Genomic DNA, 27,416 nt, shown 5'->3' on the forward strand with positions numbered 1-27,416 from the left:
CATATTAGCGATCAAAGCTGTATTGAATCGCATGACAGAATCGGCTTAAGATTGCCTTATGCGAACATCTAGAAAGAAAGGTGCCTTTTCAGAAAACAACCATATGACTTCTAATACAACTCAATCATCGCAAGTTGTCGTAATCGATTTTGAATAGTTGCTGCACAGCGTAGATAAGTAACAATTTTAATTTTGGTTTTCCTTAGCGTTTTGTTTTTGGTAAAATATAGTTCGCTTCATATTTATACTTCTTTTTTCTCCTTCTCATTCCATTTGTTTAGGAGCTTCTTCGTAACGTTCTTATAATTGTAGATGCACTTTCCATGGGAATTTTCTTGTGGTACACGATGCCAGGGATACAAACTTTCAGTAGCCTATGGAGACTAGAGGCCGAACAGTAAATTCTTTGGCATACATATACTGCAATGCATTTTATGCTTTTTTAAAGTTAATAATATGGTTCTGAAACATATAATTTTTTAATATTAAAATATCGGAAGGTTTCTCTCCCGCTCTCTCTTTCTCTCTCAGTCGTGTTGATTGTTCAGTCAGCATATATATATACATATATATATATATATATATATATATATATATATATATATATATATATATATATATATATATATATATATATATATATATATATATATATATATATATATCTGATCGATCGATAGATCGATCTGTCGACCATCATCTCAAGCCACGGATGAAATTCCATGGAAAAGTGGTGTAGTGTTTTTTTTTTACCCATGGCACGCAACAATACCAACAGGGCCGGCGCTACCATATAGGCAAACTAGGCAGCCGCCCAATGCGCTGATTTCAAGGGGACGCATTTTAAAAAAAAATGTATTGTTTATAAATTTTGAAATTGATATTTTCGGGGAGGGGGCCAGAATCTAACCTTGCCTAGGGCGCCAGATAGTCTGGCCGGGTCTGGCGCCGGCCCTGAATACCAAGGACCTATAATAGTAAAACTGGCAGACAAATCAACCAACAGAGATCGGTCGATATCTGTATTTCCTCCGTATATTACGAAGAGTACGATCAACAGCATAAAGAACACTAATCTAATGGAAAGTAATATGAATTAAAGGTGACATATAAAACACATTTACAAATGATCGTACAAGCATGCATGCATATATGGTGAACATTCGCCATGAGAGCTATGGAAATCTAACTTGGTATCTCGTCAAGTTATAGTTCATTTTCAAAAGAAATTTTAAACATTATAACGGTAGAACACAAATAACACTGTTTTATAGTTGGTTTAAAGATTTACTGATACAGCGTTTGGAATTACAATAACAGAAAATTAATTAAATGAATACATTCATTATCAGCATCGATACAGTAAAATGTTTGTTGTATATTTTCACCAAGCTACAGTTATATACCATCATTTTCTTTCAATTTCGTTCAACCTATGTAGAAGGCTTTGCATATTACACATACAAATACATAAATCCCATTTTTTTTACAAATTGCAATCCAAGTCTTGATTAACTTTAACTATCTTGTCAATTTTAAATTTAATGACACGATGGTGCAAAAGTGCTTAAAGGAATATATATATATATATATATATATATATATATATATATATATATATATATATATATATATATATATATATATATATATATATAACACTTCCTAAAGAACAAAGCGGTTAGAGCGTCCGCCTCGGATGCGGGAGGATGCGGGTTCGAACCCGGGCCGAGTCATGCCAACGACTTAAAAATAATGGCATTTGCAGCTGCCTCGCATGGCGCTCACCATTAGGTTAGTGTTAGGACTAGTCGGCCTGGTTTAAGGATAATGTGATTGGGTGGGACATGATACCATATGTCAGCTGTATGATGCTTCAGTGCTAGACATCGCTAGAAACTGCCACAATGCAGACATCGTAGCGATATAACTGAAAAATTGTTAAAGCTATTTTAAAAATCACAGACACACACACACACACACACACACACACACACACACGAGCAAAGCCATTTTAACAGATAAGGCTATGTGTCCATTACATGCATTACAAGGACGGAAATGATGCAAAAACAACTGAGACTAGTTTCTAACCAATCTTTCTTCATATTAGATTTGCATCAGATTTCTATTAAAATTAGAAGAACTATTTCTATTCTTGTGCATGTCCAAAAAGGAAATAATTAACGGAATTTATTATTACAGTTTATGTGCAAATCATTTTCACAGATCGGATCGTCAAATACTTTTTTTTTTTTTTTAGCTATGTAAGCATAGTCGAAAAATTCCAATTGAATGTCATTTCTAAAGGAAACTGGCAGTATGCTTGGTTGTCAATACAAAACATCATATCCGGTATAACTGTACCAATTGCGCAAGTCCAGGTGGGTGGAGCTTAAACATTGCATTCAGAAATAAAGAACAACGCTAGCTGTGATTTGTGCATTATGTAAGAGTTGTACTTTCTGTTAAGCTTAAAAAAAGTTGTGCCTCTTGGCAACATGTGAGATTATGTTAATTCATATCTAGATCATATTTTGAACTTTTTTATGATTTTTTAAAAATGTGGTACACATGGCTGAAACTGTCTGTTGTGACTAGATAACTCTTACTCCTGTCTAGTTCCAGCAGAGTTATCTCTCTTAAATGCAATGGAGTATTTGTCCTTGTCAAATTGCCAATCTAGCATTGTTCTCTATGACAGTGTGTGACATGCATGCTGAGGTAGGATAGAAAGTATATTTATTTCACAAAACATTAGCACTGAGGTATATGGAAAAACAATTGGTACCGTGATACCATATCCTGCTCCAGATGGTCGGACTTTCTGTTAACATGGTTGGTTTGTTTACGACCGCATGGGTCTTCTCTTTGTACAATGCAGCTTTTCAATAGTAAAAACAAATATTACAGACTAAATGCTAAATAAATTTCGTTGTTTCAGTTAAATGTTTTGCCCCATCTGTAAGAAATGATGATGTAAAATATTACACATTTATGGGCTTCAGGAAATCTAATTGAGACTGTCTTTTATTACATACGTGTGGACTTAACCAACACCGTTACAGTCTAGTTTCTCAGATTAATTAGCCAAATAATCAACATCAACCTTGCATATTTAATAGTCGCAAGATGACAATGAGCCAAGCCTGCTAACGTTCCTATGGGTTTGTACCATCATTTGCATGATATAATAGAACTTGTTGGCTTTTTTCAAATCTTACGATTAGGTTATAGCCTGCAAGAATGTGAATGTGTCAGGAGAAAAGGAAAACCTGATTATCACGCCATTTTTAGGTTCAGTCACAAAAACATCCATCATCCACAGGAAATGAATTCGTTACTCAGTACTACTTAGATATACCAAGAAGAAGTTGTAATCAAGACGGAGTTGTTCAACTGTGTATGAACGTGGAGTCATTGGTAAAATCTCTCTCTCTCTCTCTCTCTCTCTCTCTCTCTCTCTCTCTCTCTCTCTCTCATATCTAAAGGTGTGTTTGTACCATCACTCTTTTAAATAGAGAAAGTAGACACGGAATATAGCATATATGGAATTGCTTAATATTATTTCTAATCAAGGATTTTGGTCAAGAGAATGTGATTCCTATTCTTAAAACATCTTTAAAAATGTGTATTTTTATGTTTAATTTTTGTTTATAAATGTCATTATTTCTAAACATTTGATTAAAATTTCTTACACACCTGTTACTTAACCATACCTCACAGCATTATTGACATACAAATTTGTGACATATTGCTTTCAAGCACACTACAAATGGTATAATAAGAACACACGAGCAGAGGGCATAGTCATCCATCATCGGATCATTTATGTTTTGGGATATAAAAGTGACATGAAAATGAATTGTATCATTGTTTTGACACAAGCTGGACTGAAGGTAAGATGGAACGAGAGGTTTTATATGACATGCTTCAACTATCGTGTCAGTAATTTTGTATTTTTCTTAAGTTCTATTGGATTTTAATTATCACCGATGCTAAAGGATATAAATGCATACATCCATTCAAGTTTAAGACTGTTTCGAGTTGTTTAATTGCCGCAGGCAAGAAAAAGCGTTCAACAAAAATTTCTAGGTATGCAGTATATTAGAGAAGATAATTTGTTGTTGAAGTTATAATCCAACTCAGGATAAGGGCGTAATTACTTAGTGAGAAAATAGACCTGATACCAATGGTTTAAAACGAGGGTGCTTGAGGAATATATTTCAGACAATAGGAAGAGTGGATTTGTGTGTTTTGTTATTGCAAATAGGAACTTCATATGCAAGGATTTTAAGTCTTACTTTGTTGCGCATAACGGTCACACAACTACAAACCTCGATATAGTGGGAATAATGGGACCGCACGGAATTAGTAGCAGGTGTTCGTACACACGAAATAATAGCAGACAGAGTTTTCCTGATTGTCCATGATCAACACACGACTTTCGGCGTTATTAATTGTTGACTTCTTTGCTAAAGCAAAAAAAAAAATTGAATAAATTTTACAAACCTTTATATGTAAATAGACACTTACGAAGTAGCAATGTTTCTTTAAACCACGATGTTTTGTTGTATTTTTTTTTTTGGGGGGGGGGGGGGGGCGGGCGGATGTAATTGTAATGAGGCAGTATTTCTTGAAACCAGTGTATCTCTGTCAGTGAAACTTTAAATGCAAGACGTTTGTACCAGACCGAACGGGACAATGAGCAAAGACCGATAACTCTGTACGGCAATAACAACTGTCTTTGGCTTGTCAATATCCGTGTCACTGTACTGTCCTTGATCGGCAGGTTAGAGTTCTTCAGACGTTCAAGTTTCATGTTTTCTTTCATACATATGAAACTGTCAGCAGTTTTGTATCTTCGTGTTGTCATTTTATTCATCCCCCGGCGACAATACATAATTGCATACATTACCATTTATACATAATTTTCATATGATAATGTTGTAACAACCAAATGACAGTAAATATAGATAGTTTATGATTTTTCGGTACAATTCTTGCAACGATAAACGTTCCTAAATTTAGGAACTTAGTTGGTCACGAACCTTCTAAAATAATTGATAGATTTAATAAAACGTGTAGAATTGAATCATGATCCACGTGAAGTATACTGGTCTAGTTGTAATTCATTTTGCATGATAGATTAGCATTTAAGCCGTTATACATACCCATCTCCCCCCCCCCTCTCTCTCTCTCTCTCTCTCTCCTCTAATATAGTTTTGCAGGAGTTGTTTGGGCTATAGATAGGTACACTACCGAATATGCTTCCAGCTTCAATAACAGGCGACATCCACTACCCCGCCTTCTGAAGCAAATCGTTGGCCCAGGTCACCGGAGACATCTGTTCTTTATTCCATACTTCAACAGAAATAACTGTAGTGATCCATCTCATGACCTGTACTCCTCTCATTGGAAAGACAATCCTTAAGTCTTTATGCGACTGTGGTGAAGACATAGAAAGACAATCCTTAAGTCTGTATGCGACTGTGGTGAAGACATTAGAAAGACAATCCTTAAGTCTGTATGCGACTGTGGTGAAGACATAGAAAGACAATCCTTAAGTCTGTATGCGACTGTGGTGAAGACATTAGAAAGACAATCCTTAAGTCTGTATGCGACTGTGGTGAAGACATAGAAAGACAATCCTTAAGTCTTTATGCGACTGTGGTGAAGACATAGAAAGACAATCCTTAAGTCTTTATGCGACTGTGGTGAAGACATAGAAAGACAATCCTTAAGTCTTTATGCGACTGTGGTGAAGACATAGAAAGACAATCCTTAAGTCTTTATGCGACTGTGGTGAAGACATAGAAAGACAATCCTTAAGTCTTTATGCGACTGTGGTGAAGACATAGAAAATGCGCATCATTATATATTTGTTTGTAAATATTACATCTTACTATTTAGGACACTGATTCAAAGTATTAATAGCTGTGTATACACGTGAATACAAATATCTTATCGCATGGATCGTCGGAATTTATTGATGTCAATATTCGTATTTACCATATTTCAATTGTATATCAAAGAAATAAAACTTTGTCCGCTACTAAAGACTATTTCAACAAAATGTTCTTGATTAATTTTTTGAAACTGTTACTGATATATTGTTGGAAAGAATTTCATAGTTTGCATCTTACGCATGCGCTGATTGAGGTTTAAAAGCTCCCTTTGTATATGTTTCTCACTATATGTATAACATTTGCCATGTTCATCTCTCTCTCTCTCTCTCTCTCTCTCTCTCTCTCTCTCTCTCCATTCTAATTATCATCATTAGATGCATCAACCTGTGAATTAAATCGTAACTTTAAAGCAGTTCATGAATAGTTTTATGACTGAAAGACAAGAGCTAAATCTACGTTATTTGAAATTCCAGCTCCACTTTACTGGCTGAGAACATTGGCCAATAAAATAAGTTCAAACCAGGAATATCAATGTGCAATGCAAAGTGCAAAATGAAATCAGCAGTTTTAGCAATGAATTTACAACTCTGCACTCTGATCATGTTATCAGACTCCCAGTGAAATATTGAGAGAGCTTTTATTCTGTCCAGTTAACTATTATTTATATATACAGCCTAGGGTAAGTTACATAAAAATTATACTTTATAAAATGATTGCAAGTATAATATCCGTTTTAAGTATTCCCATATTTTATAGTCCCCGATTTAAAGTTGTATCCATAATTTTTATATCGCCATAATAATTACATGCTAATTTACTTAAATATTACACAAATACGATCATAAGCAATATTTTAGGTATCCAGTTAAAAAATAGTTCTTTATATTGTTCCAAAATACTTTACATTACATAAGTTTTAAAGACAAAATGATTTTTTTCTTTATTCTTTTATTTATATTTTAATTTATGTTTTGTTAAGTTGCGACCTTTCTGATCAACCCTAAAAATAAAAGAAAATATAATAGACATAAAACCCCAAACTGTTATTACTTTTTCTTTGCCTCAGCAAGAAACTCCAGGTTTCACTCGCAGGAATGCAGAAGTTATAACATAACTTCACAAGACTCCAGCAGATGTGTGATGCTACACGCACACACACACACACGCTCACATATGCAAATATATATATATATATATATATATATATATATATATATATATATATATATATATATATATATATATATATATATATATATATATATATATATATATATATATATATATATATATATATATATATATATATGTATAACGTATCACATTATCTATACAGTGTCATCAAATAACGTTAATAATGTCGAACTCAACTGACTCCATGTTGGAATGCAAGTGCCAAGGGCAGCAGTTATAAATTCAGCACGATTAAAAAATTTCCCTTCTCCTATATTAATTAGTACCGAAAGGCATTTGTTTAATTGCTTTTAGTAAACTAGCATACACAAAGACAATTTTGTCACGATTTATTTGGGAAGCATTTATAATTTTGTCCATACGCTCTTCTAGTTTTTAAAAAATATTTTTTGTTTATTTATTTATTCACATTTCTGTTGCAAATTTTCACAGATTATGATCAGAGATGACAGCAAGCGAGTGTTTTACACTGGGTGTGATCATTGTGGTTTTGCTGTGTCCCGCTGATGGCGTTCTCACAGATATTACGCCCTACAAGAACCTCGTGACCCTAATCCACAACTTCTTCCGGACGCATGAGGGCGCTGCCGATATGAAGATGATGGTAAGGCTTGCTTACCGCAACTCTATCAGCATTATGAATACAAAACATTATTACCTCTTCCGCAAGTACGAATGTCTATGGGCAGCCAGCTGTGCACTTACGTGGGAGGTATTTTTTTAAGACCGGTTTAGTGTGACGTTTGAGGCGTACAGTTATTTGTGATGATCTTATCTGAAATCATCAAAAACTTGGTTATAAATAATGAATTGGTGTAACAAAAAAAACTTTTATGTTCAACAAATTAAAAATATTAGTGTACATCAGATAAGATGACAGCATAATTCTGTTCCATTTTGTCTTTATCTACAGACGATTCCTCGAAATGTCATTTAATGATCAGTTAATAGAGTAACCTCATTTCCACAATTTTAAATAAACAAACAAACAAAACTTGCAAGTCTTGTTCAGCTGGTATCATTCAAAACTAAGTATTTTGTGATCTATGCCACACATTTTATACAGTGGCGTCACTAGTGGGGTACAGGGGTGCGGACCGCACCGGGTAACACCATCAGAGGGAGTGACACCAAAATGGCTGTCTATAAAATTTTTGAATTTTTGTGCAGGATGGAGGTCCATGGGGGTGAAACCATGAGTTACCTCACTAGGTGGCGCCAACCCTGATTACGCCACTGCATTCATATATAAAACTTAATTACATAGTATCTGTCACACGTCCATATTTAAGCTGATTTACATAAGATGACTCATGTCGCATGTCCATATTCAAGATGAATTACATAAGATGACTCATGTCGCATGTCCATATTCAAGATGAATTACATAAGATGACTCATGTCGCATGTCCATATTCAAGATGAATTACATAAGATGACTCATGTCGCATGTCCATATTCAAGATGAATTACATAAGATGACTCATGTCGCATGTCCATATTCAAGATGAATTACATAAGATGACTCATGTCGCATGTCCATATTCAAGATGAATTACATAAGATGACTCATGTCGCATGTCCATATTCAAGATGAATTACATAAGATGATCTATCTCACGCATCCATTTTTAAGCTTAATTGCATGGCATCGGAAGTCATTTACACGGTTCGTTTTTCCATCGCCAGACGTTCCCGTTGGTGTGGTCATCACATTAATTTCAAGAAGAGGTAGTATACTTCGAAATCTAAAGATCGACTTTGATATATATGGACACAATTCAGTGTTTAGGATTGCTCATTATTCCACTTATATTCTTTTGTAAGAACATACCCCTAACTCTCGTGCCATGCATGATGGCCTTTGAAAAGTCCTACGTTCAAAATAAGTTAGCACTATGTTAAGAGTTTGAGTAAAATGAATAAATATTTTAAACATTCTTAAAACTGTACGAAGCTTTCATGTGAGTAAGAAATGAAGGTGGCAAAGGGGTGGGATGGAGGTATACAGAACATGTCTATCAATTATTTTGCAACGACCTTGCAACACGCCTTCAATGTATTAATTTCCGGATTTAAACAGGACCTAAAATAATTATAACACAGACATAAATGTGATAATGAATATACAATACTTTGGGAAATAGGTTTGAATATATCGACATAGCCGACAAGGGATGGGGCAACCGAGGATATAACACTTTTTAATTTTACAACAAAAAACTTTTGTTTGAAGAAGAACTAGGAGAGGTGTTTCTTACCCCAGGGCCCATGATATCTCTCTAAGGCTATGTATATCTGCATATATATGATAACATAGAATTATCAGTTATGTCTTTTCTTATCCAATGAGTCGCTTACCTGGAACATGCCTGCTACAAATGACCACAGCAACGCTTCTTTTTCGTAAAATCGTTAGATATGAAGAACAGCCGATAAACTGACCACTAGCCAGAGCAGAGATGGTCATGCAGTACTCACGAGTATATTACATCATATAAAATAAAGGTATTTTATGCTGACACATACTACATATGACTTAGCTGTTTTGTCGTTTGAGTGCCTACTGAACATTTCTTGAAAATTAGTCAAAACATGTTTAGGTTATGACAATGGAAAATATAGATGATATATTGTGGCAGTCGAATATCTCACGGACATTACACCTGCATGTCCGACAAACTTCCATTGCGCCTGTAATCACGTGATGCTAACACCCATGTCAGCGGTAGTTTTCGTCAGCGGTCGATTTTTATAAGGACGCGTTAGCTTTTGAGTGACATAGCGTGAAACGTTAATTATTTAGATCATTCATTAATTTGCATTTGTTGCATTTCTTGTATGCAAATTATCTTAAAAAGTCGACATTCTTTCCATAAAGCGATTCTGAAATGCGCCCGTAATTTAAAATTGTGTGGTATCTTCATAAATCAGATTAGCTGCGCAAACTTCTTTTATTACAGTGTACATTGACTATTATATATATGTTTTGTACAAAAAACGAACTGAATTGACCTGAATAATTTACTCATAAATGAGGAAATTTTAACCTTAGATGAGAAACGTAGACACGCGTAGTCATATTATCGTACAAATGAAACAGACTAGCAGAATGCTTATTAAAATTGTACAGTAATGCGACATATATAAATATAGTATCAAATATAAATTAATTTAAGTGTACAGTAACGTGACATCTATATAATACAGTTTAACGTATAATTAATACAAGTGTACATTAACGCGACATCTATATAATACAGTTTAACGTATAATTAATACAAGTGTACATTAACGCGACATCTATACAACTATTATAGTAAAAATAAGCATTGAAGGTGTACAGGAATGTAACATCTATATAAATACAGTATAAACTATAACTGACTTTGATTTGAGATTGATATACCTCTTAGTTTGTTTGACGATGATTCTCTCCCCTGACTATGTAGACAATTTGCCTTGTGTACCAGACACGATGCATCAGGTCAGAGAACAAAACTTCACCAATTTACATCCTTTCATTGGTGTCATTTTGAAGCAGCCGTTTACTAAGAAAATTATACCATTAATAATTGTACGTGCTACCACATATCAAGTCAAAATCCATTTATCCGAACGTCTTCACTGAAATAAATGTCATCATCTATTAGTTAGTATATTAGACGGATTAGAAAGGCACTTCTATGATGAATAGTGTTATAAAGAATACGGGTTTGTGGATCTGATTTACTAATTGTGGTAAGTAATGTCTTGCGAGACTAAGTATCATTATTGATAGCTACTTTTCGAAGATTAGTTGAGCCATCTCGGGTACCTGCAGCTCAGAAGTCACGTCTTAAATTGCATATCAATCCATCGTAGAGTTCAGTATTTATCTGAAATGATGAACTTGCTGAATGTACAGAATTTAGGCACTGTATTTAAAGTGGTAAACATTTCGCCGTGCAAAACCTGCAGAATTACCATGTTCAGCACACGATAGGCTATACATGGCGGCCTGTATAACGTGTGGATAAAGAACCTGGAAAATCCCGTTAAGAACCACCGATACGCAGGAAGCTTCTGGCAAGCTTTCTCGCATACCTATATTATCCGAAACTCACGCGAACAGAAAGAGATGGTACGAATCGGTAAAGACGAGCGCTTTATGCAGCTCGACTACCCGGGGACGCCGAAAAACTGTCATAAACCTAAATGGAATTGCTTATACTTTCTGCCTCACAATCCACAAAAGGATGTCCATAGATAAAATACAGAAATGGTAAAAAATGCAATTACGTCATAAAAGGACGGCAGTGATACGCACGGTTGAATGGAGTAGCATTTTCAGTTACTCCTTTGGTTGTTTATGTTCTTTAAGATACTAAGTTGGAATAACCTTATGAATATTCGGGTATGGCTGAAGATTCTGATTCTTTGGGTTGGAGTACAGTGATTAGGATACGGCAGCCGTGAATTGTACATGACCTTTTCTGGAATGGGTTATCGCCCGGACTCGAAATGTAAGAGACATGTAACACGTTCGATAGGTTCAGCAGCTGGTAAGCGAATTTCAATCTGAGCAACATTTCTCGTAACCATCTGCTGACTACTTATGACGAGAAAGAGTCGATAGTCATACAAGCCTCCGGGGTCTTGGATATAAATTCTGTAACAAGCGATGTTAGTCGTGATGATGATTATGACAAACAAGATGTTAAAACTAAAAACCGTTTTCTTAACCAAAGATGTCCGATCTGAAGAAAACATGTTAATGTCAACATGCAGTAGATGACCCCACAAACTATCGTAGTTGTTGTAGAAAAGGATCCCGAAACAATGAGTTTGCGACAACCTCCAAAACCTACAGATAAACCGCCTGAGAATTTGGACGGAGACCCAGACCGCCGTGCATCGAATACAATGTGTGTTCAAAGGATCATATTAGGGATGATCCCATATCAAAATTACATAAAACCTAAAACTGAAATTGATCAAGTCTCCCAAGTAAATGCGCATCTTTAAATGTCTGCGGTCTAAAGTGTAATCTTTTAACCGCGATTTTTTTTCAAATCATTCAAAAATATTATATTTGTTGTGTTTGTGAAACAAATCTAGACAATTTTGACACAATTAAATTATGTGACTGTACGTATTGGTCTAAAATCGAAACATATTACCGCATGAGCAGCGGTTGGGACGTTTTTGTAAACAATCGTATTTCTCCTTTTGTAAGTATAATTTTAAATGATTAAAATTACATACCTTGTTGTAATGTGCAGAAAACTGACGATGACCTTTATTTTAGGGTGTTTCTCCATGAGATTCAAGGTTTCATATTAAAGATGAAATTGACATGTTCGCATCCGCAATTACCAACAGGTGCACTTCAAACAAATATGTGTTTTAATGGGAGACTTCAAGGGCAATACTCATAATATAAATTACGATTTTGAAACAGGTGAGTTCGTTCTAAAACACTTCGATTTAGGTGCCGATTACGCTCGGTTGTTCAGTCATACCTCGGTGAATATTAGTTGCCTAAGACAGATGTATCACTAGACTAGGAAATGAATAGCATTGGATAGATACTGTAAGATATATGTAGACATAAGGAAATGAATAGCATTGGATAGATACTGAAAGACATATGTAGACATAAGGAAATGAATAACATTGGGTAGATACTGAAAGACATATGTAGACATAAGGAAATGAATAACATTGGGTAGATACTGAAAGACATATGTAGACATAAGGAAATGAATAACATTGGGTAGGTACTGAAAGACATATGTAGACATAAGGAAATGAATAACATTGGGTAGGTACTGAAAGACATATGTAGACATAAGGAAATGAATAACATTGGGTAGGTACTGAAAGACATATGTAGACATAAGGAAATGAATAACATTGGGTAGATACTGAAAGACATATGTAGACATAAGGAAATGAATAACATTGGGTAGATACTGAAAGACATATGTAGACATAAGGAAATGAATAACATTGGGTAGATACTGAAAGACATATGTAGACATAATAATCTTATTATCTTAAAAGGAAGATGTGGTGACGATATGATTGTTGGTCCAATAGCATTCCGAAATACTTCTGTTATTGACCATTTTATCGTCGCTATCAGCGCTTTGAAATATGTTAATAATTTCTGCATATATGAACTTAACCCACTTTTTACTGACGGTCACTCATTGAAAATTACGAGCTTTAGTTTTTACCACAAAATCATGCAAATCTTGCTTGATGATAATAAAGCATCAACACAAAACGAAGATGGCAAGTAAACAGAAAGGATGATATTTTTAAATATTAAAAACAGGGATACATGCAAACTTGAAAAGGCAATAAAGAATATTCTGGATGCACATACTAGAGTATAATTACGTATGTGAAATGATATCAAACAAAGCTGTATTCATCGATATCATCATTATTGAAAGATTCTGCTACAAAATGTTTACGTTATACATAGAATTCGTTTTTTATATAAATAAAAAAAGATGGTTTGGGACTAAATGCCGAAAGGCCCGCAGAAAATATCACCTAGCAAGAAAAATACACAATAATAATCAAATATATTAAATAGCACTAAACTTGTGAAAGCAAGTAAAATACAATAAAATACCATGAACTTTTACATAAACAAGGAAAGCAGATCAACGCAAAATATTGCGGGGAACGAAAAGTTAAGAAAAGGAAGGGATTATTGGAAAATACTAAATAACCTAAGAAAGGTGGCGTAATATAAAATTGTGAAACTCGAAGAACTCTATGAATTTTTGAAAAAGTAAGAACATTACAACGAAAATTACAATGTTCTTAAGGTGATATAAATAATACAATAGATGACAATGCTGAAAGTCTTAATTCTGCAATTTACTAAGTCAGAAATTATTAATTGTATTAAAAGAATAAGGATTAACGAAGCATATTGGTTAAGCAGTGTATCAAAACTATTACGATTAACGAAATATAGTGGTATACCAGTATATTAGAACTATTAAGATTAACGAAATATAGTGGTATAACAGTATATTAGAACTATTAAGATTAACGAAATATAGTGGTATACCAGTATAGTAAACGAGCATAAAAATGTACTACTGATATGCTTATGCCATTATATGTCTTTTTTCAATATAATATTTTGACACCGATCTGATTCCGGACGCTTGGCTTGAAGGAATATTCAGATCAATATATAAAGGCAAAAGACACAAGCTAACCTGACAATTATACACATATCACGATTTTGGGCTACTTGATCTAACTTATTACATCTGTACATGAAAAAAGACTTTAGAAGCATTAATTTTTTCAAATTATTTTTAAAGAGAACCAAGCCGGAATTTTGACATGCTACTCAACTACAGATGAGAGATTTTGTCTTCAAGCTCTTACTGAAATTTTAAAAACTTGCAAGATGAAACCTTTTATGCTTGTATTGATTTTAGCAGTAATTTTCAAATGTTTTGGACTATAGGGCTCTGGAGAAAACTGTTAACATAACAATGTTTAGAATAATATATAATATGTATCATAATATCAAATCTCGTGTCACTTGTGCGAGGGAATGATACTTTGTCTTTCAGTGCAGTAAGGGTGTACGGCAAGGCGAACATCTTTAGCCAATATTTTTTGTTATCATGTGTCTAAATATATATTTACAATTGGTGAGAATCTACTATAAATTTGTGCCGAATTTGAATACTTTTTACCCTAAAATTCAAATTTATTTTATAGTAAATTAAATACAACGCTGACCATGCTAGAAGGTCCAGCATCTACCGTACCGAAAAATTAGATACTTCAACTTTCCCATATACATGCAATTGCATCTTTTCGATCATACTATATCGCCCAGTTTACTTTATGGTATAACGGTACCAATTGCGCAAGTCCAGGTGGGCGGAGCTTAAGGTGTATGGAACATTGTATTCAGAATTAAAGAACAAAACTAGCTGTGATTGGTGCATTATGTAAGACTTGTACTTTCTGTTTGGCTTAAAAAAAAGTTGAGCCTCTTGGCAACATGTGAGTTTGTGTTAATTTCTATCTAGATCATATTTTGTATTTTTTATGATTTTTTTAAAATATGGTACACATGACTGAAAATGTGCTTGTTGTGACTAGATAACTCTTACCCCTGTCTAGTTCCAGTAGAGTTATCTCTCTTAAATGCAATGGAGTACCTGGTTATGTCATTGTCAAATTGACAATCTAGCATTGTTCTATATGACAGCGTGTGACATGCATGCCCAAGTAGGACAGAAAGTATATTTATTTCACAAAACATTAGCATTGAGGTATATGGAAAAACAATTGGTACCGTGATACCTAAAGGAAAGAATAGCCTCACAGTGTTTCCATAGAAACGCATACATGTGGGCGGCATTTATGAACTATACTAGTTTGATGTAGGAAAACAAATGTATGCTGAACACTTTTGGTCAAATATTGAAAGTTCTTTAAGAATAAAATGTATGAAATCTTTAGAAAATAGCACAAGATGGCTTTGGATGGGGACTTTTGATAACTATAGCTATGATAGATATAGACTTGTGTTACCTGATGCCTTTATGTATGTGCTGTTACCTCCTAGATTGGAATGCATGCAACAAAATAAGTTATGTAAACATAATATAGTTGATTTTGGCCAAATATTGGCTATTGTACCTGCAAAAGATGAAAAATCATGTGTACAAAAACAACTATCTTGTTCTTGTAAGGCATGCCATAAACCAGGATAGAGAACATTCTAAGTACACTTGTAGATAGATCACTTGTACCATGTGGGATGTTCTGGCATGAGTAATTTTTAGGTAATTTATTAAGGATTTGGTATTCCTTCCCATTTTGATTTGAATTGTCCTGCTCTAATTGTCCCTTTTTTTTTTTACACTCTCCTGCTTTGAAATTGTTCATGTAGTTAGTTCAATTCTCTTGCATTCCCTTTTGTTGAAGTAGCAGTGAATACCAACAAACAAGAACAGTTTCCTTAAGTCAGCATTTCCCATTGGCACTTGTATAAGCCCAATTATAATCTACTACTGACTTTCAATTAATCCTATTTCTTTCTGTCAAGCTGCTCTTGTGGAATTTCCATGTTTGGTCCAACATTACAGAATGATAACCATTTTAGTCACACAGTGCGTATTCATTCCATTCAAATCCACACTGTTCTTGAAACTTTGCATCCCATCGCAAGAATCCAAATTGGCATGAGATGATATCTGCATGGTTATGGAAGGCTGCACTCTACATGCTGGCATTGTAGAAAATATGAACTATGTGATATGAAAGAGCTGCGTCATCTTAGAAATTAAAATTACATGACTCTTGAGGTCTCCACTAAACATAGGAGTCTAAATGTTAGGTTCTCACTTTGTCAGTAATGTATTTTGAGATAATTTAATTGCAATGAAGTTAATACAGGTTGTTGATGAACTCATCTATATTACATGGATAATGTATTCAAGGTTACCACACCTTATGTATATCATTCAGTTATCTCCCTTACACCAGTCATAACATTTCAAGGAAATAAAATCTCACATTTTCAGTGACTGATTATGAAAATAAAGAGAAGATTTGTGAAGTATTATATTAGCCCTCAATCTTGATGCAAATGTAAGTAGAAGCAATTTGATAATTTCTCACAGTAAAGTTTACAAGTTAAAAAACTGATAAGGTATGTTCTGCTTGGCTCTGAGATAAGTTTCTCTCTATCTTATACCAATTATTATTAAATTCTTATGTAGAAGAAATATACTTTATATGTATCTATATTATCTAAATTATTCACCCTTTTATATTAGATGGAAATGAACACAACTTCACTTGAAATTTGGGTCCTGTAAGGGATGTTATAGCACAGTTGCCTTTGGGCTGTCCTTGGACCTGTTGGGCCCTGCCCCATATATTTGTCCAAGGTAAGGTCATCAAACTTTCACTTCTCATTTTTCGCATTGCTGATTTTGCCACCTTTAATTCCTTTATCATAAGCTACCTCTCCCTTTTAGATAAACACTTTCCTCCTGTTTTTAACTCCATTTGATGTGCTATACTTAGTGTTTATATTTGGCATTTTTCTGTATTTTATTCCCCTAATTTCACCTCCCAATCCAAACATAACCACTTAGAAGCTGCGATTTACTATATTTGGTGACTGACTGGCTTATTGAAACAATTTTATTCACATTACAAAGGAGGAAAGCTTACTATTTGTGTTACAAAGAGGATGGGTAGGTGGACCTTTGTGTGAGGACTGGTGGTTAGTGACCTCTTGTATCTGTAGATAGTGTAAAGTGGTCAAAGCTTATACTTTATAATAAGATTGGGTCATGTCCACCTGTCTCTGATGTTAAGTTCTGCACCTACCAAACAAATATAAATTCCTTTCTTTTAGGTGAATTGTACATTTTGAAGTAGGACAGGTGCATACTATTTGGTACATTGACCTTTGACCTAGTTATTACATAATATGATATAATGTGATTTATCCCATATCACCTATGTGAAGTTCAATAATTGCTGATATGAATAAGATACAACTCATAGTTGAAAGAATTCATTTTATTTCAAAAGATGATTTTGATGGTGAAGCAAAAGTATGAAAACAATAGTTCAAACAGCTCAATGACATTTCTATACACATTCATATAAGACATAGGTTATTACCTCATCAAATTGTTTTTCACAAGTGAGACTAAGTATATTTGTTACTTATACAGTCCTGAACTATTTCACAGATTATTGGAAAAATTAAGGTTTGCTATAGGTATAACGGTACCAATTGCGCAAGTCCAGGTGGGCGGAGCTTAAGGTGTATGGAACATTGTATTCAGAATTAAAGAACAAAACTAGCTGTGATTGGTGCATTATGTAAGACTTGTACTTTCTGTTTGGCTTAAAAAAAAGTTGAGCCTCTTGGCAACATGTGAATTTGTGTTAATTTCTATCTAGATCATATTTTGTATTTTTTATGATTTTTTTAAAATATGGTACACATGACTGAAAATGTGCTTGTTGTGACTAGATAACTCTTACCCCTGTCTAGTTCCAGTAGAGTTATCTCTCTTAAATGCAATGGAGTACCTGGTTATGTCATTGTCAAATTGACAATCTAGCATTGTTCTATATGACAGCGTGTGACATGCATGCCCAAGTAGGACAGAAAGTATATTTATTTCACAAAACATTAGCATTGAGGTATATGGAAAAACAATTGGTACCGTGATACCTTATGGCTGTGAGGTTTGGGGATTTGAAAGTATTACAATTATCGAAATTTTGCTGATCGAACTTTTAATGAATATTTTAAAACCTAGGAAAAGTACTGTCATTTAAATGTTTTATTCCGAACTAGCAGGAAAACATAGTGATACAATTATCGGATCCCAAATAATAGCATTTTGGATATCTATCATCAATGGTAAATTGGCTAAACTAGCCAGACTCCTCAATCAAGTATTTTTTTCACGAGACCAGTGCTAATGCTAATATCTACAAATGGATGAATAACATAACGAACACTCTGATAACTGTTGGGAAATCAAACTTCCGATATTATGAATTTATTAATAATCCTAAAGGAACAAAATGCATGATAACATAAACTTTAAAAGATCTTTATGTATAGGAATGGCAATTGTTGGTAACTCTATCATCTAAGGGAAAGTTTTAATCTGGAAAAGATGGTTCGAATATGGAAAACTTCTTTTTACTGTTACCTAGTAATCTGTATTTACCATAGATCAAGTTGAGGACATCGAATGACAGACTTCCTGTTGAAACCGGTCGTTCAGACAATACACTGCTTGGTGAAAAAGAATCATTGTAATAAAAATGGCCTTAGGGACAAAAACCATTATTTATTCATTTGTTTCAAATTTGACAAAGAAAGTATTTTTTTAAAAACCATTCTCATACCGCCAACACTCTATTTAAAAATTACAAACTTTATTTGCCACCAGTAATCGCAAAATTCTCGAAACTAATACCAAATTTGTCACTCAGATAATGTGTGCAATATCATAAACGTTTTTCTATTTGTGAAATTGGAAATCGTTCATACTTGATAACGAGAAACTATTTTTGCTATGTTACAACCTTTGTACGCTCCCGGATTGTGATTGCATCCTTGCATGACAATGCTATATTTGTGTAATCAGATGTCCCTATGTGATTTGTATCTACACAGGTTAGTGACCTTATTCACTTTAGAATATTGAGCAGTTGTGATATTCTCAGATGCCACCTATGCGTGGCCAGAAATGTACCTTCATGAATAAAAGTTTTGTTTTGTTCTATTCTTAGTTTACAAAATGTGAATTAAATAGAAATACAATCAACGTGAAAACCAATGGTATCGGCGCGTGACAGCTTAAATAATTCGGTCGCGACCATGCCTTACAAGATTGAATCACCTAGGTGAAGCGAAGAGAACCGACTTTTCACGACTAGATGAAGGATCTTTAGGTCCGCGAATAAACGCACTTCCTTGTAGATCTTAAGTATACGATATTCTAGACCGATTATGAACGAGACCTTTGGCCAGGGGAGCCCATAAAATTAGTTTCGGGGTGGGGGCAAACATATAGTGGTTATCTATTAAGTTTTACTGGGTAACTTTAAGCTGGGATATATTTTCTCTTGTCATCGTTGAGCGGAATTTCAAGAGCAAGGGAAATCTCATTATGGTGAAATATCAGTGCATTGATTAGATTCCGCAAAGAGAAAACCTCCGAATGTAGTTACCTATATGTTTTCACAACTAATGCAATGTAGTCTCCTGGTGAACATAGAAACACAACAGACAGAAAATAGTACCTTTTTATTTTTACAAAGCTCGAATTAAGTTCTGAGTTTTTCCCCAAAATCCTTAATACGCGAGTCGACCTTTATTTCTGAGGTTGACTCAGATATTGAGACTGTTGACAGTAGACCATTCAAGAGGTTAAAACATTTTTGCTTGGCTATTTTATGTGCCTTGGTTTATATATATATATATATATATATATATATATATATATATATATATATATATATATATATATATATATATATATATAGAGAGAGAGAGAGAGAGAGAGAGAGAGAGAGAGTTTTTTGAAGTTTTCAAAGGCGTCGTAAAGTGACATGGCATTCTTGTAAAATTTCTGCCAGCACATAAACCTTGTTAGCGTGCACACAAAACTATACACGTGACAATATGATAATGCAACGGTTTGCTTAACCATGTGAAATGATCTTAAAGAAGGATAAAAAAACACACTGTATGATAATTTAATTCGCACCGGTATGTCAGCGTGTCACTTTAGTTAATCAGGTTCCTTCGGACACGGCTTTCATGCAAATTTTTATCAAATTGGTTAAAGGAATAATTTCCGAACTTAATATACGGCCCAACAACATTCATCTGCTAGATATGTTCATGCAGAATGAAGCGCTGCCAGTTAGATACGAGAACATACGCTTTTCTTAGCAGATCTGAAGTGAAAGACATTCTAGGCTGAACATGGACGAACTACGGGACTACAAATATGAATTTTTAAATGAACTCGTGTTTAATGGATTAATTTCATGGATGCAAAGTCATCAATGTAAAAAGCTTGTCATGGTACAGCCGGCGCCGATGGGCGAACTTATATGTGAATAAAACATAGTGACATAAAAAAACAACTAAATTCGAATTCTTTCAACGACAAATTACCACATTAGGTAAGTTCTTGAAGAATTGTATTTGCATTGAATATCCCTTTACACAGAAACATAATTAACTATCGAGGGCGTCCTTATGCATTAATATGTGCCTTATCAAAACTGATTTATTTTCCTCTGAATATTTTTTTTATTTCCATGTTTCTTTGTAATTGACGTAGAAATGAATATGTGAATGTATTATGTTATAACAGCAAGCAAATATCGTATCAACATCGTTTCCTTTTGGCAATCAACTACGTTTGCTCTTGGCACAACATGCCTCCTTTGTCGAGAAAGTAGTATTGTTATAACAAAGCACCCTCCGGATGAATCCTCGTTAAAAAATAATTCAGAAGGCGCTCTGTTGCACTACTATTTATAGATTTTTGTAATTTAATAGCAATGGGATGACCAGCTACGTGTACGAGCGGCGGAATGGTCAGAGGGCTGCTACTGGGGACACCAGAATATGGGGTATGGAGAGAACCTGGCCTACTTTTACTCCTCCTCGGGGCAGATGTCCTCTATTGACGTCATCATAAACTCCTGCCAGTCCTGGTGGAACGAGACTTTTGAGTGGAACTGGTCCACAGACTGTGGCGTGGCGTGCCATTATACTCAAGTAAGGGTCGCAGGATGCGTTTATATCAAAATGTTCAAATTTAGGTTATATAATCGTGCAGTGCTTAACCCTTCAGGGTGTCAACCACTCCGGTTACCTAGTGGTTAGAACGTCCGCCTCAGATGTGAGAGGAAGTGGGTTCGATCCCCGGCCGAGTCATACCAAAGACTTACAAAAATGGTACTAGCAGTTGCCTCACTTGGCGCTCAGCATTACGAGGTTAGTGTTAGGACTGGTCGGCCTGGTGTCAGGATAACGTGACTGAGTGGGACATCATGCTACATGTCTGCGGCATGATGTCCCAGTGCTAGATATCACTATAGACTGCCACACTGCAGACATCGTAGCGATATGACTGATGTTTGTTTTTTTTAAAGCTACGTTAAACATTCAAGTCACACACACACACACACACACACACACACACACACACACAGGCTTTGCTTGAAAGTCTTACTTTTAGTGACAGTTAAGAGCAAAAAGTCATCAGTTAATAGTAAATAAAAAAGGAAAGAAATGGGAGTGATAAGTAATCAAGTTGTCTTTAATTAGGGTAGTATTTTTCGTATCTCTCTTGGCTTGCTATTTTTGTTTTAATTACCAGAGACATTATAAATAAAAAGTCAGCATTATATCTACGAATTCGAATGTTCATAATGTGATTTGGATTGTGAACCAATCTGAGTGTTTTTTAATTATTTGTTTTTTATATGTACAGCCACATTTCTACAATAATAAGCACAATCTATAAACGAATATTTCCCCAAACAGTACATATACAGTGGAACATAAATTACGGTATTTTTGAAATTATAGGAATCTGTTTATACTACGATTTTCAACAACACTGTTTTAAAAAAGAGAGCCTGGTGATACCACGATTTTCAACATCATTGTTGGATCATGGATATGGCTTTCCATGCCTATACTCATTTAACAAGTAAACATATCTATTGATCCTCATATATTTGTCAATTAGTGATGGTATCTCTTCGTTTTCACAGATGATATGGGCTTCAACAGATAAAATCGGCTGTGCTCTGAGTCATTGTCCAACGCTAAGGACGGATGCTACTTCGATTATAAACGCTATGTTTTTCGTGTGCTTCTATAATCCACCGTAAGTCGTTCTTGTGCTAATTATGATATATGTATATACCCTAAAAAACACGAATATTACTTGATTGTTTGTTTACTCGCATTGCATAAGAGTCCTGAAATGGGTACTGTTGTCCATTTTAAGATAATAAATTTAATGTTTGTATGCTTTATTAAAATTTACTGAGTAAGAGATTAGATGATCTTAAGTTCCTTCATATTTCCCGATGCCATCCATATCTAACTACGGATTTTTGATCTGTCGATTATTGTAACTTCGAATCATATCACTGTGTATAAACAAACCTTTGGGTCAAGTTCTTCAAATGATCCCTAGTCGGCATACAGTGGGAGCCCACTATGTCTTCTGTGCCTCCCTACCAGTGCCAGTGGGATCCAGTGATCCTATTTCTAAACAACGGCAACGCTTTGTATCGAATTTTCTTTTTGGACTTAACGCTAGATCATACTCCACATCACACTGATTCTATGAACAACGTCACAATGAATTATGTGGCTTCTTTGAAAACCCCTGCCATCTATAGGCATTTATTAGCGTGACTATTCTGTAAAACAAGTAAAAAATAATAATTGGTAGGTGTTTTCTTTTTAGTTTTCTCAACACTTCATAAAACATTAAAAGTGAATTGATTCAAGATCAAATATCATTCTGTAAGTGCCGTGTTAATTTATATTTTATGTAGAGACCAGAATTATAGACATGTGACGTATAATAAGTTGGAATGTGACAGGGATATTATATAGAATTATAATCAGTTTATTACTGTATATCATGATTATGACGTTTACAAATTTACAGCTTGTGATAATGGTATGCAGATAAAATATCACACATATACATAATTACAATCATGAATTATCGTATCTGTATAATTTAGAACGGATTCATATTTCAAGCTTTGAAACATACGTCATTGAATTTAAAAGTTTTATCTTATTTACTGTATAAATATACTTAGCCAAATTACACTTTGTTTTCATGTATTGATACGTAACAGTTCCACACATTAGGACGATCCTAGAAAAAAGTCACTTAATTTAATTAGAAGATTCCAATATAGAGGACATAATAAAATGAAAATAAATTCATTTTTTTTTCAAATTCTCTCAAATTTCTGTCCACACACAGTATGTCGTGAACATTTTCTCTTAAACTTCTACAATCGCCAGTTTTACTTATTGATATATGACAGTGACTGACTTAAAGCTGACGGTAATATTCTAGCGTTTTCATTTCGTAATACATCAAGATAGAACTTACGGCAAAATCGTGTTTCGTTTTTCAAGAACACGCCGCCAATTTGATAATACAGTATCCTCTATTCTTTATTAAAATCTAGGAATAATTTTTAGAAAAAACAATTTGAATTAGGATGTTCCCTAAAAAAGAAGAATGCATTGTGCAAGCTTGAAGCTACATCAGTTTTCCATGCTTTGTTTTCTTACTTTCGCTCACAGTAAATTGTGTTTCAAACCTTACTCTGATTAAATGTTTGTACTGCTTTAGTAAATTTCTCATCAAACAAAAAGCTAAAGGGTCAATATAATCAACAAGATTTAAATTGCGCCCATCGCATTTCCAAACATTATTTGGTCTGACAAAACCACATTTTTCCAGACACAATCGCTATTATTTTTCCCTGATGACCGCAAGCCTCTACTTTGTACAATAAATCTGTAGAGTATCCAATATTTTTTTTAATATATCCCTGTGTTTCTCTGACAAGAGGTAAATATTTTGCAAAAAGAGAATAAAACAACAATAGCTCATCGAAGGAAATACTAATTCACCATTAAGTTCTAGCGAAATTTCTATATCTTCTAGAAGAAAACAGCAATAGGAACAGAACATCTTGTCTCAAGCCAGAATGAAATTGTAATAAATGGTGGTTGGTAGCCCATATGTAAAATGCATCTTTTAACTGTGGTAGAAATGGATCTTACTTCTTTTAACACTTTCCCTGTCACTCCAATTTTAACGAATTTATGCCAGAAACCATTTTTATTGGCACTATCGACAGTCATATGGAAATCTACGAAGTACAATAATGTCCTTTGCCACTGCTGATATACATATTTATAAAAGTACCGAAAATAAATATTGCAAAAATAAATGCAAACATGTTTCCGGTCACGTCTTGAATCCACACTGAGCATAAATAAGTTTATCGAAATCATTGCTAATTCATCAATCTTTCCTTAGGAATGCCTGTTATATATCTTTTAATTATAGCTTATAAAAGTAATGTCCCAGTAAAAATGGGGTTCCGAATGATCTCCTATGTTAAATATTGGAACAATCATCCCCTCCGTCGAAGACACATTATGAAGGTACGTAAACTTGTCTCCAATAAATTAGTTGATTTGCTTATTGATAATCTCGCCATCTGTATCGGTCGTGACTTTCGTTAGATAGTGTAATATACTATTAGATTTCTTGAATGGTTCTCTGTTTGAAAATAGGCTTTTCACGAGCACAGTTATTGAAATATGGAACTAAAACGTTGCGATAACTCAAACGCCATCTCTAGGACCTTTGAATGGATCAGTTTCATTACACTTTCAGTTTTACGGATTGTGGCATTAAACTAATTTAAATTATATTTTGGATTTACGCTTAATTTTTATCAGCGTAACCACTAGGATTCAATTTCCTGCTGTAATCTAAGTAAATATGATTCTGTTTCAGAGGAAATTACGTTGGGTCATACCCATATACCAAAGGAAAGAATTGTGAACGATGTGGGATGAACTCGAAGTGTTCTGGTGGATTATGTGTATCAACCCAATAGTTTTTTAAGTAAGTGTTTTTTTTTCTTTCTTTCTTCTCTCCCTCAAACTATTTGTTGACTCAACGTTTGGTAAATGGCAGGGAAAAAATGTTTCCCTTTGTTTCAACCGAAACCAGAACTTCGTCGGAGAATAAAAAATATACGAAGGCATACACACGCGTAGTCGAACAATATAGAACGATAATTTTTGTACACATACTATATTGTAACCGATCATAACTTTTCATTAATAACACGTGACTGACTATTATAATTACATATTGCATAGTTTCTGAATATAGATCACTTGCATGCGCTATACTGGATACTAAAAATCCGTCTTGGTCATTGTACATAAGGGATGTATATATAGGCATTTAATTCCAGTAACTGTATTCATTGCCAAAACAAATGTATGATCACATTCATATTTGTCACGTGGAGGTTCTCTAAATAGTAGCATTACTATTGAGATTTTTAATATTTAATTAAAAATATCTTCTCTCTCCCATAACCTTAACAAAAGTTATTTGTTAAGGATATCTATTTTATTTGTCTTGAAGACAGATGGACTACATGTCCAGTAACAAAATTCAAAAGTAATATAGGATGTAAAAAATATGCATGGGTAGTTTTACGACAAATTCTCCTGTAATTTATGTTGTTTACTGTAGTTTTGATATTTTATTAGCTTTGAATAATTCTATGTGCAAAGATGTATGTATTTATTTTTCTTTGAGTGTGACGCTTCGTGTTTGTGTCTTAGTATATATCTTTCATTGTCCCGTTGCTAAAGAACCTTTTTATTTCTAAGCGTAGTGAAACCTTGTATTTTTTTCTGCGCTGTTTTCCAGCTTTGGTTTCATTACATGTGCCTAATATTTGTGCTGCTTCTTGGCATTCCCATATTGTTCCCTCATGAATTTCTAGGGAGTCAGGCACTCGTCCAAGCATAGGTGGTTTGAAATGCTGGTGCCTTTATGATAATTACAATATCTTTTTATCCTTTGTTAATTTGTATTTGTATTTTTCATTCATAAATGTATATGGAGACGAAGTTATTATGTTATTTGCATTAATGATATTAATATTTATTATTAACGTTAATACTATAATAATAATGATTTTTATTATAAGTTATTAATAATATTATGATTCATTATGTTCAATCAGTACTAAAATTTCCATTTTTTTTATGTTTTGACCAGTGGTCATTAACTAGGAAATACCCCATCAACGTTTTATATATGTAAATGGAAACGCCAAAAAACCTAATAATTTCTCTATGCCTAAAACATCTGATAGATCCTTGTCACTGTGCTATATGTTCTTCTTAAATGACCGATGAAAGTGAACTCTTGACCTATTGTTCATTTTTTGTGCACGCCAAATATTGGGAAACTGGTTTAAGGTTTACTCACATATATATAATAGTCAATAGACAGAAATTTGCAGATATATGTAGATATTAGAAGATAGATATCATTTGATGGATATATATATATATATATATATATATATATATATATATATATATATATATATATATATATATATATATATATATATATATATATATATATATATATATATATATAGTTAGATAGATAGAGAGATATGTATTAGCAGATAGTGAAATAGATATTAGCAAACGATTTTTAAGCAGATAGATACATATTAGCATATAGAAAGATAGATCTTAGCAGACAGAGATATATATCAACATTCAGCTTCGAGTCCTAACTGAGTAAATCCTTCTGTAGAAATTTGACATGTATCGCTGACACCTTCCGTTGAACTGAATATTTTCTTGCATTTTTCAGAGAGACGCACATGACGATATATCTACACTTGAAAATTCCAGTCTAAAGTCGTATTCTGGTAGCCAGAGAGTTGTAAATCTGGGACAAATATGGGAATCATTCTCATGGACTGACTTCCTGTTTCCTGTTCAAATAAACATTGCCCTATGCATCATCATTTTCGAAATTATCCAAAAGACTGTCGATAACATTCAGTTATACGTACCTGTCGATAATATTCCATAGTTATAAACTCTTTGAATATGTGAATAAATTCCAGTACCTCATC

At 33.9% G+C, this 27,416-nt stretch overlaps 1 protein-coding gene across 4 annotated transcripts; it reads left to right on the forward strand.

Moving 5' to 3' along the window:
• Nucleotides 1-1,720: 1,720 nt before the first annotated feature.
• Nucleotides 1,721-27,416, forward strand: LOC149808058 (GLIPR1-like protein 1). 4 transcript variants are annotated; one of them, XM_089973169.1, is made up of 6 exons: nucleotides 1,721-3,167; nucleotides 7,536-7,707; nucleotides 21,214-21,435; nucleotides 22,440-22,555; nucleotides 25,244-25,354; nucleotides 27,149-27,416. In XM_089973169.1, the coding sequence occupies exons 2-5, from the start codon at nucleotides 7,549-7,551 to the stop codon at nucleotides 25,344-25,346; spliced, it is 600 nt and encodes a 199-aa protein (XP_089829295.1). In that variant the 5' UTR covers nucleotides 1,721-3,167; nucleotides 7,536-7,548; the 3' UTR covers nucleotides 25,347-25,354; nucleotides 27,149-27,416. The 4 variants fall into 4 exon arrangements, with proteins under 4 accessions (XP_089829295.1, XP_089829283.1, XP_089829276.1 ...); XM_089973157.1 differs by lacking the exon at nucleotides 1,721-3,167 and adding an exon at nucleotides 3,224-3,423; XM_089973150.1 differs by lacking the exon at nucleotides 1,721-3,167 and adding an exon at nucleotides 3,806-3,899.

Source organism: Sinohyriopsis cumingii, chromosome 1 (genome assembly GCF_028554795.1).
Source record: "Sinohyriopsis cumingii isolate HCF-2022 chromosome 1, ASM2855479v2, whole genome shotgun sequence".
NCBI lineage: Eukaryota > Metazoa > Mollusca > Bivalvia > Unionida > Unionidae > Sinohyriopsis > Sinohyriopsis cumingii.

What these genes read in the sequence shown, in the direction of transcription:
- LOC149808058 (XM_089973169.1), top strand. Translation starts at nt 7,549, where the DNA reads ATGACAGCAAGCGAGTGTTTTACACTGGGTGTGATCATTGTGGTTTTG. An exon ending in CTGCCGATATGAAGATGATG is followed by an intron (nt 7,708 to 21,213) that starts GTAAGGCTTGCT and finishes GTAATTTAATAG; the next exon opens with CAATGGGATGACCAGCTACG. An exon ending in GTGTGCTTCTATAATCCACC is followed by an intron (nt 22,556 to 25,243) that starts GTAAGTCGTTCT and finishes ATTCTGTTTCAG; the next exon opens with AGGAAATTACGTTGGGTCAT.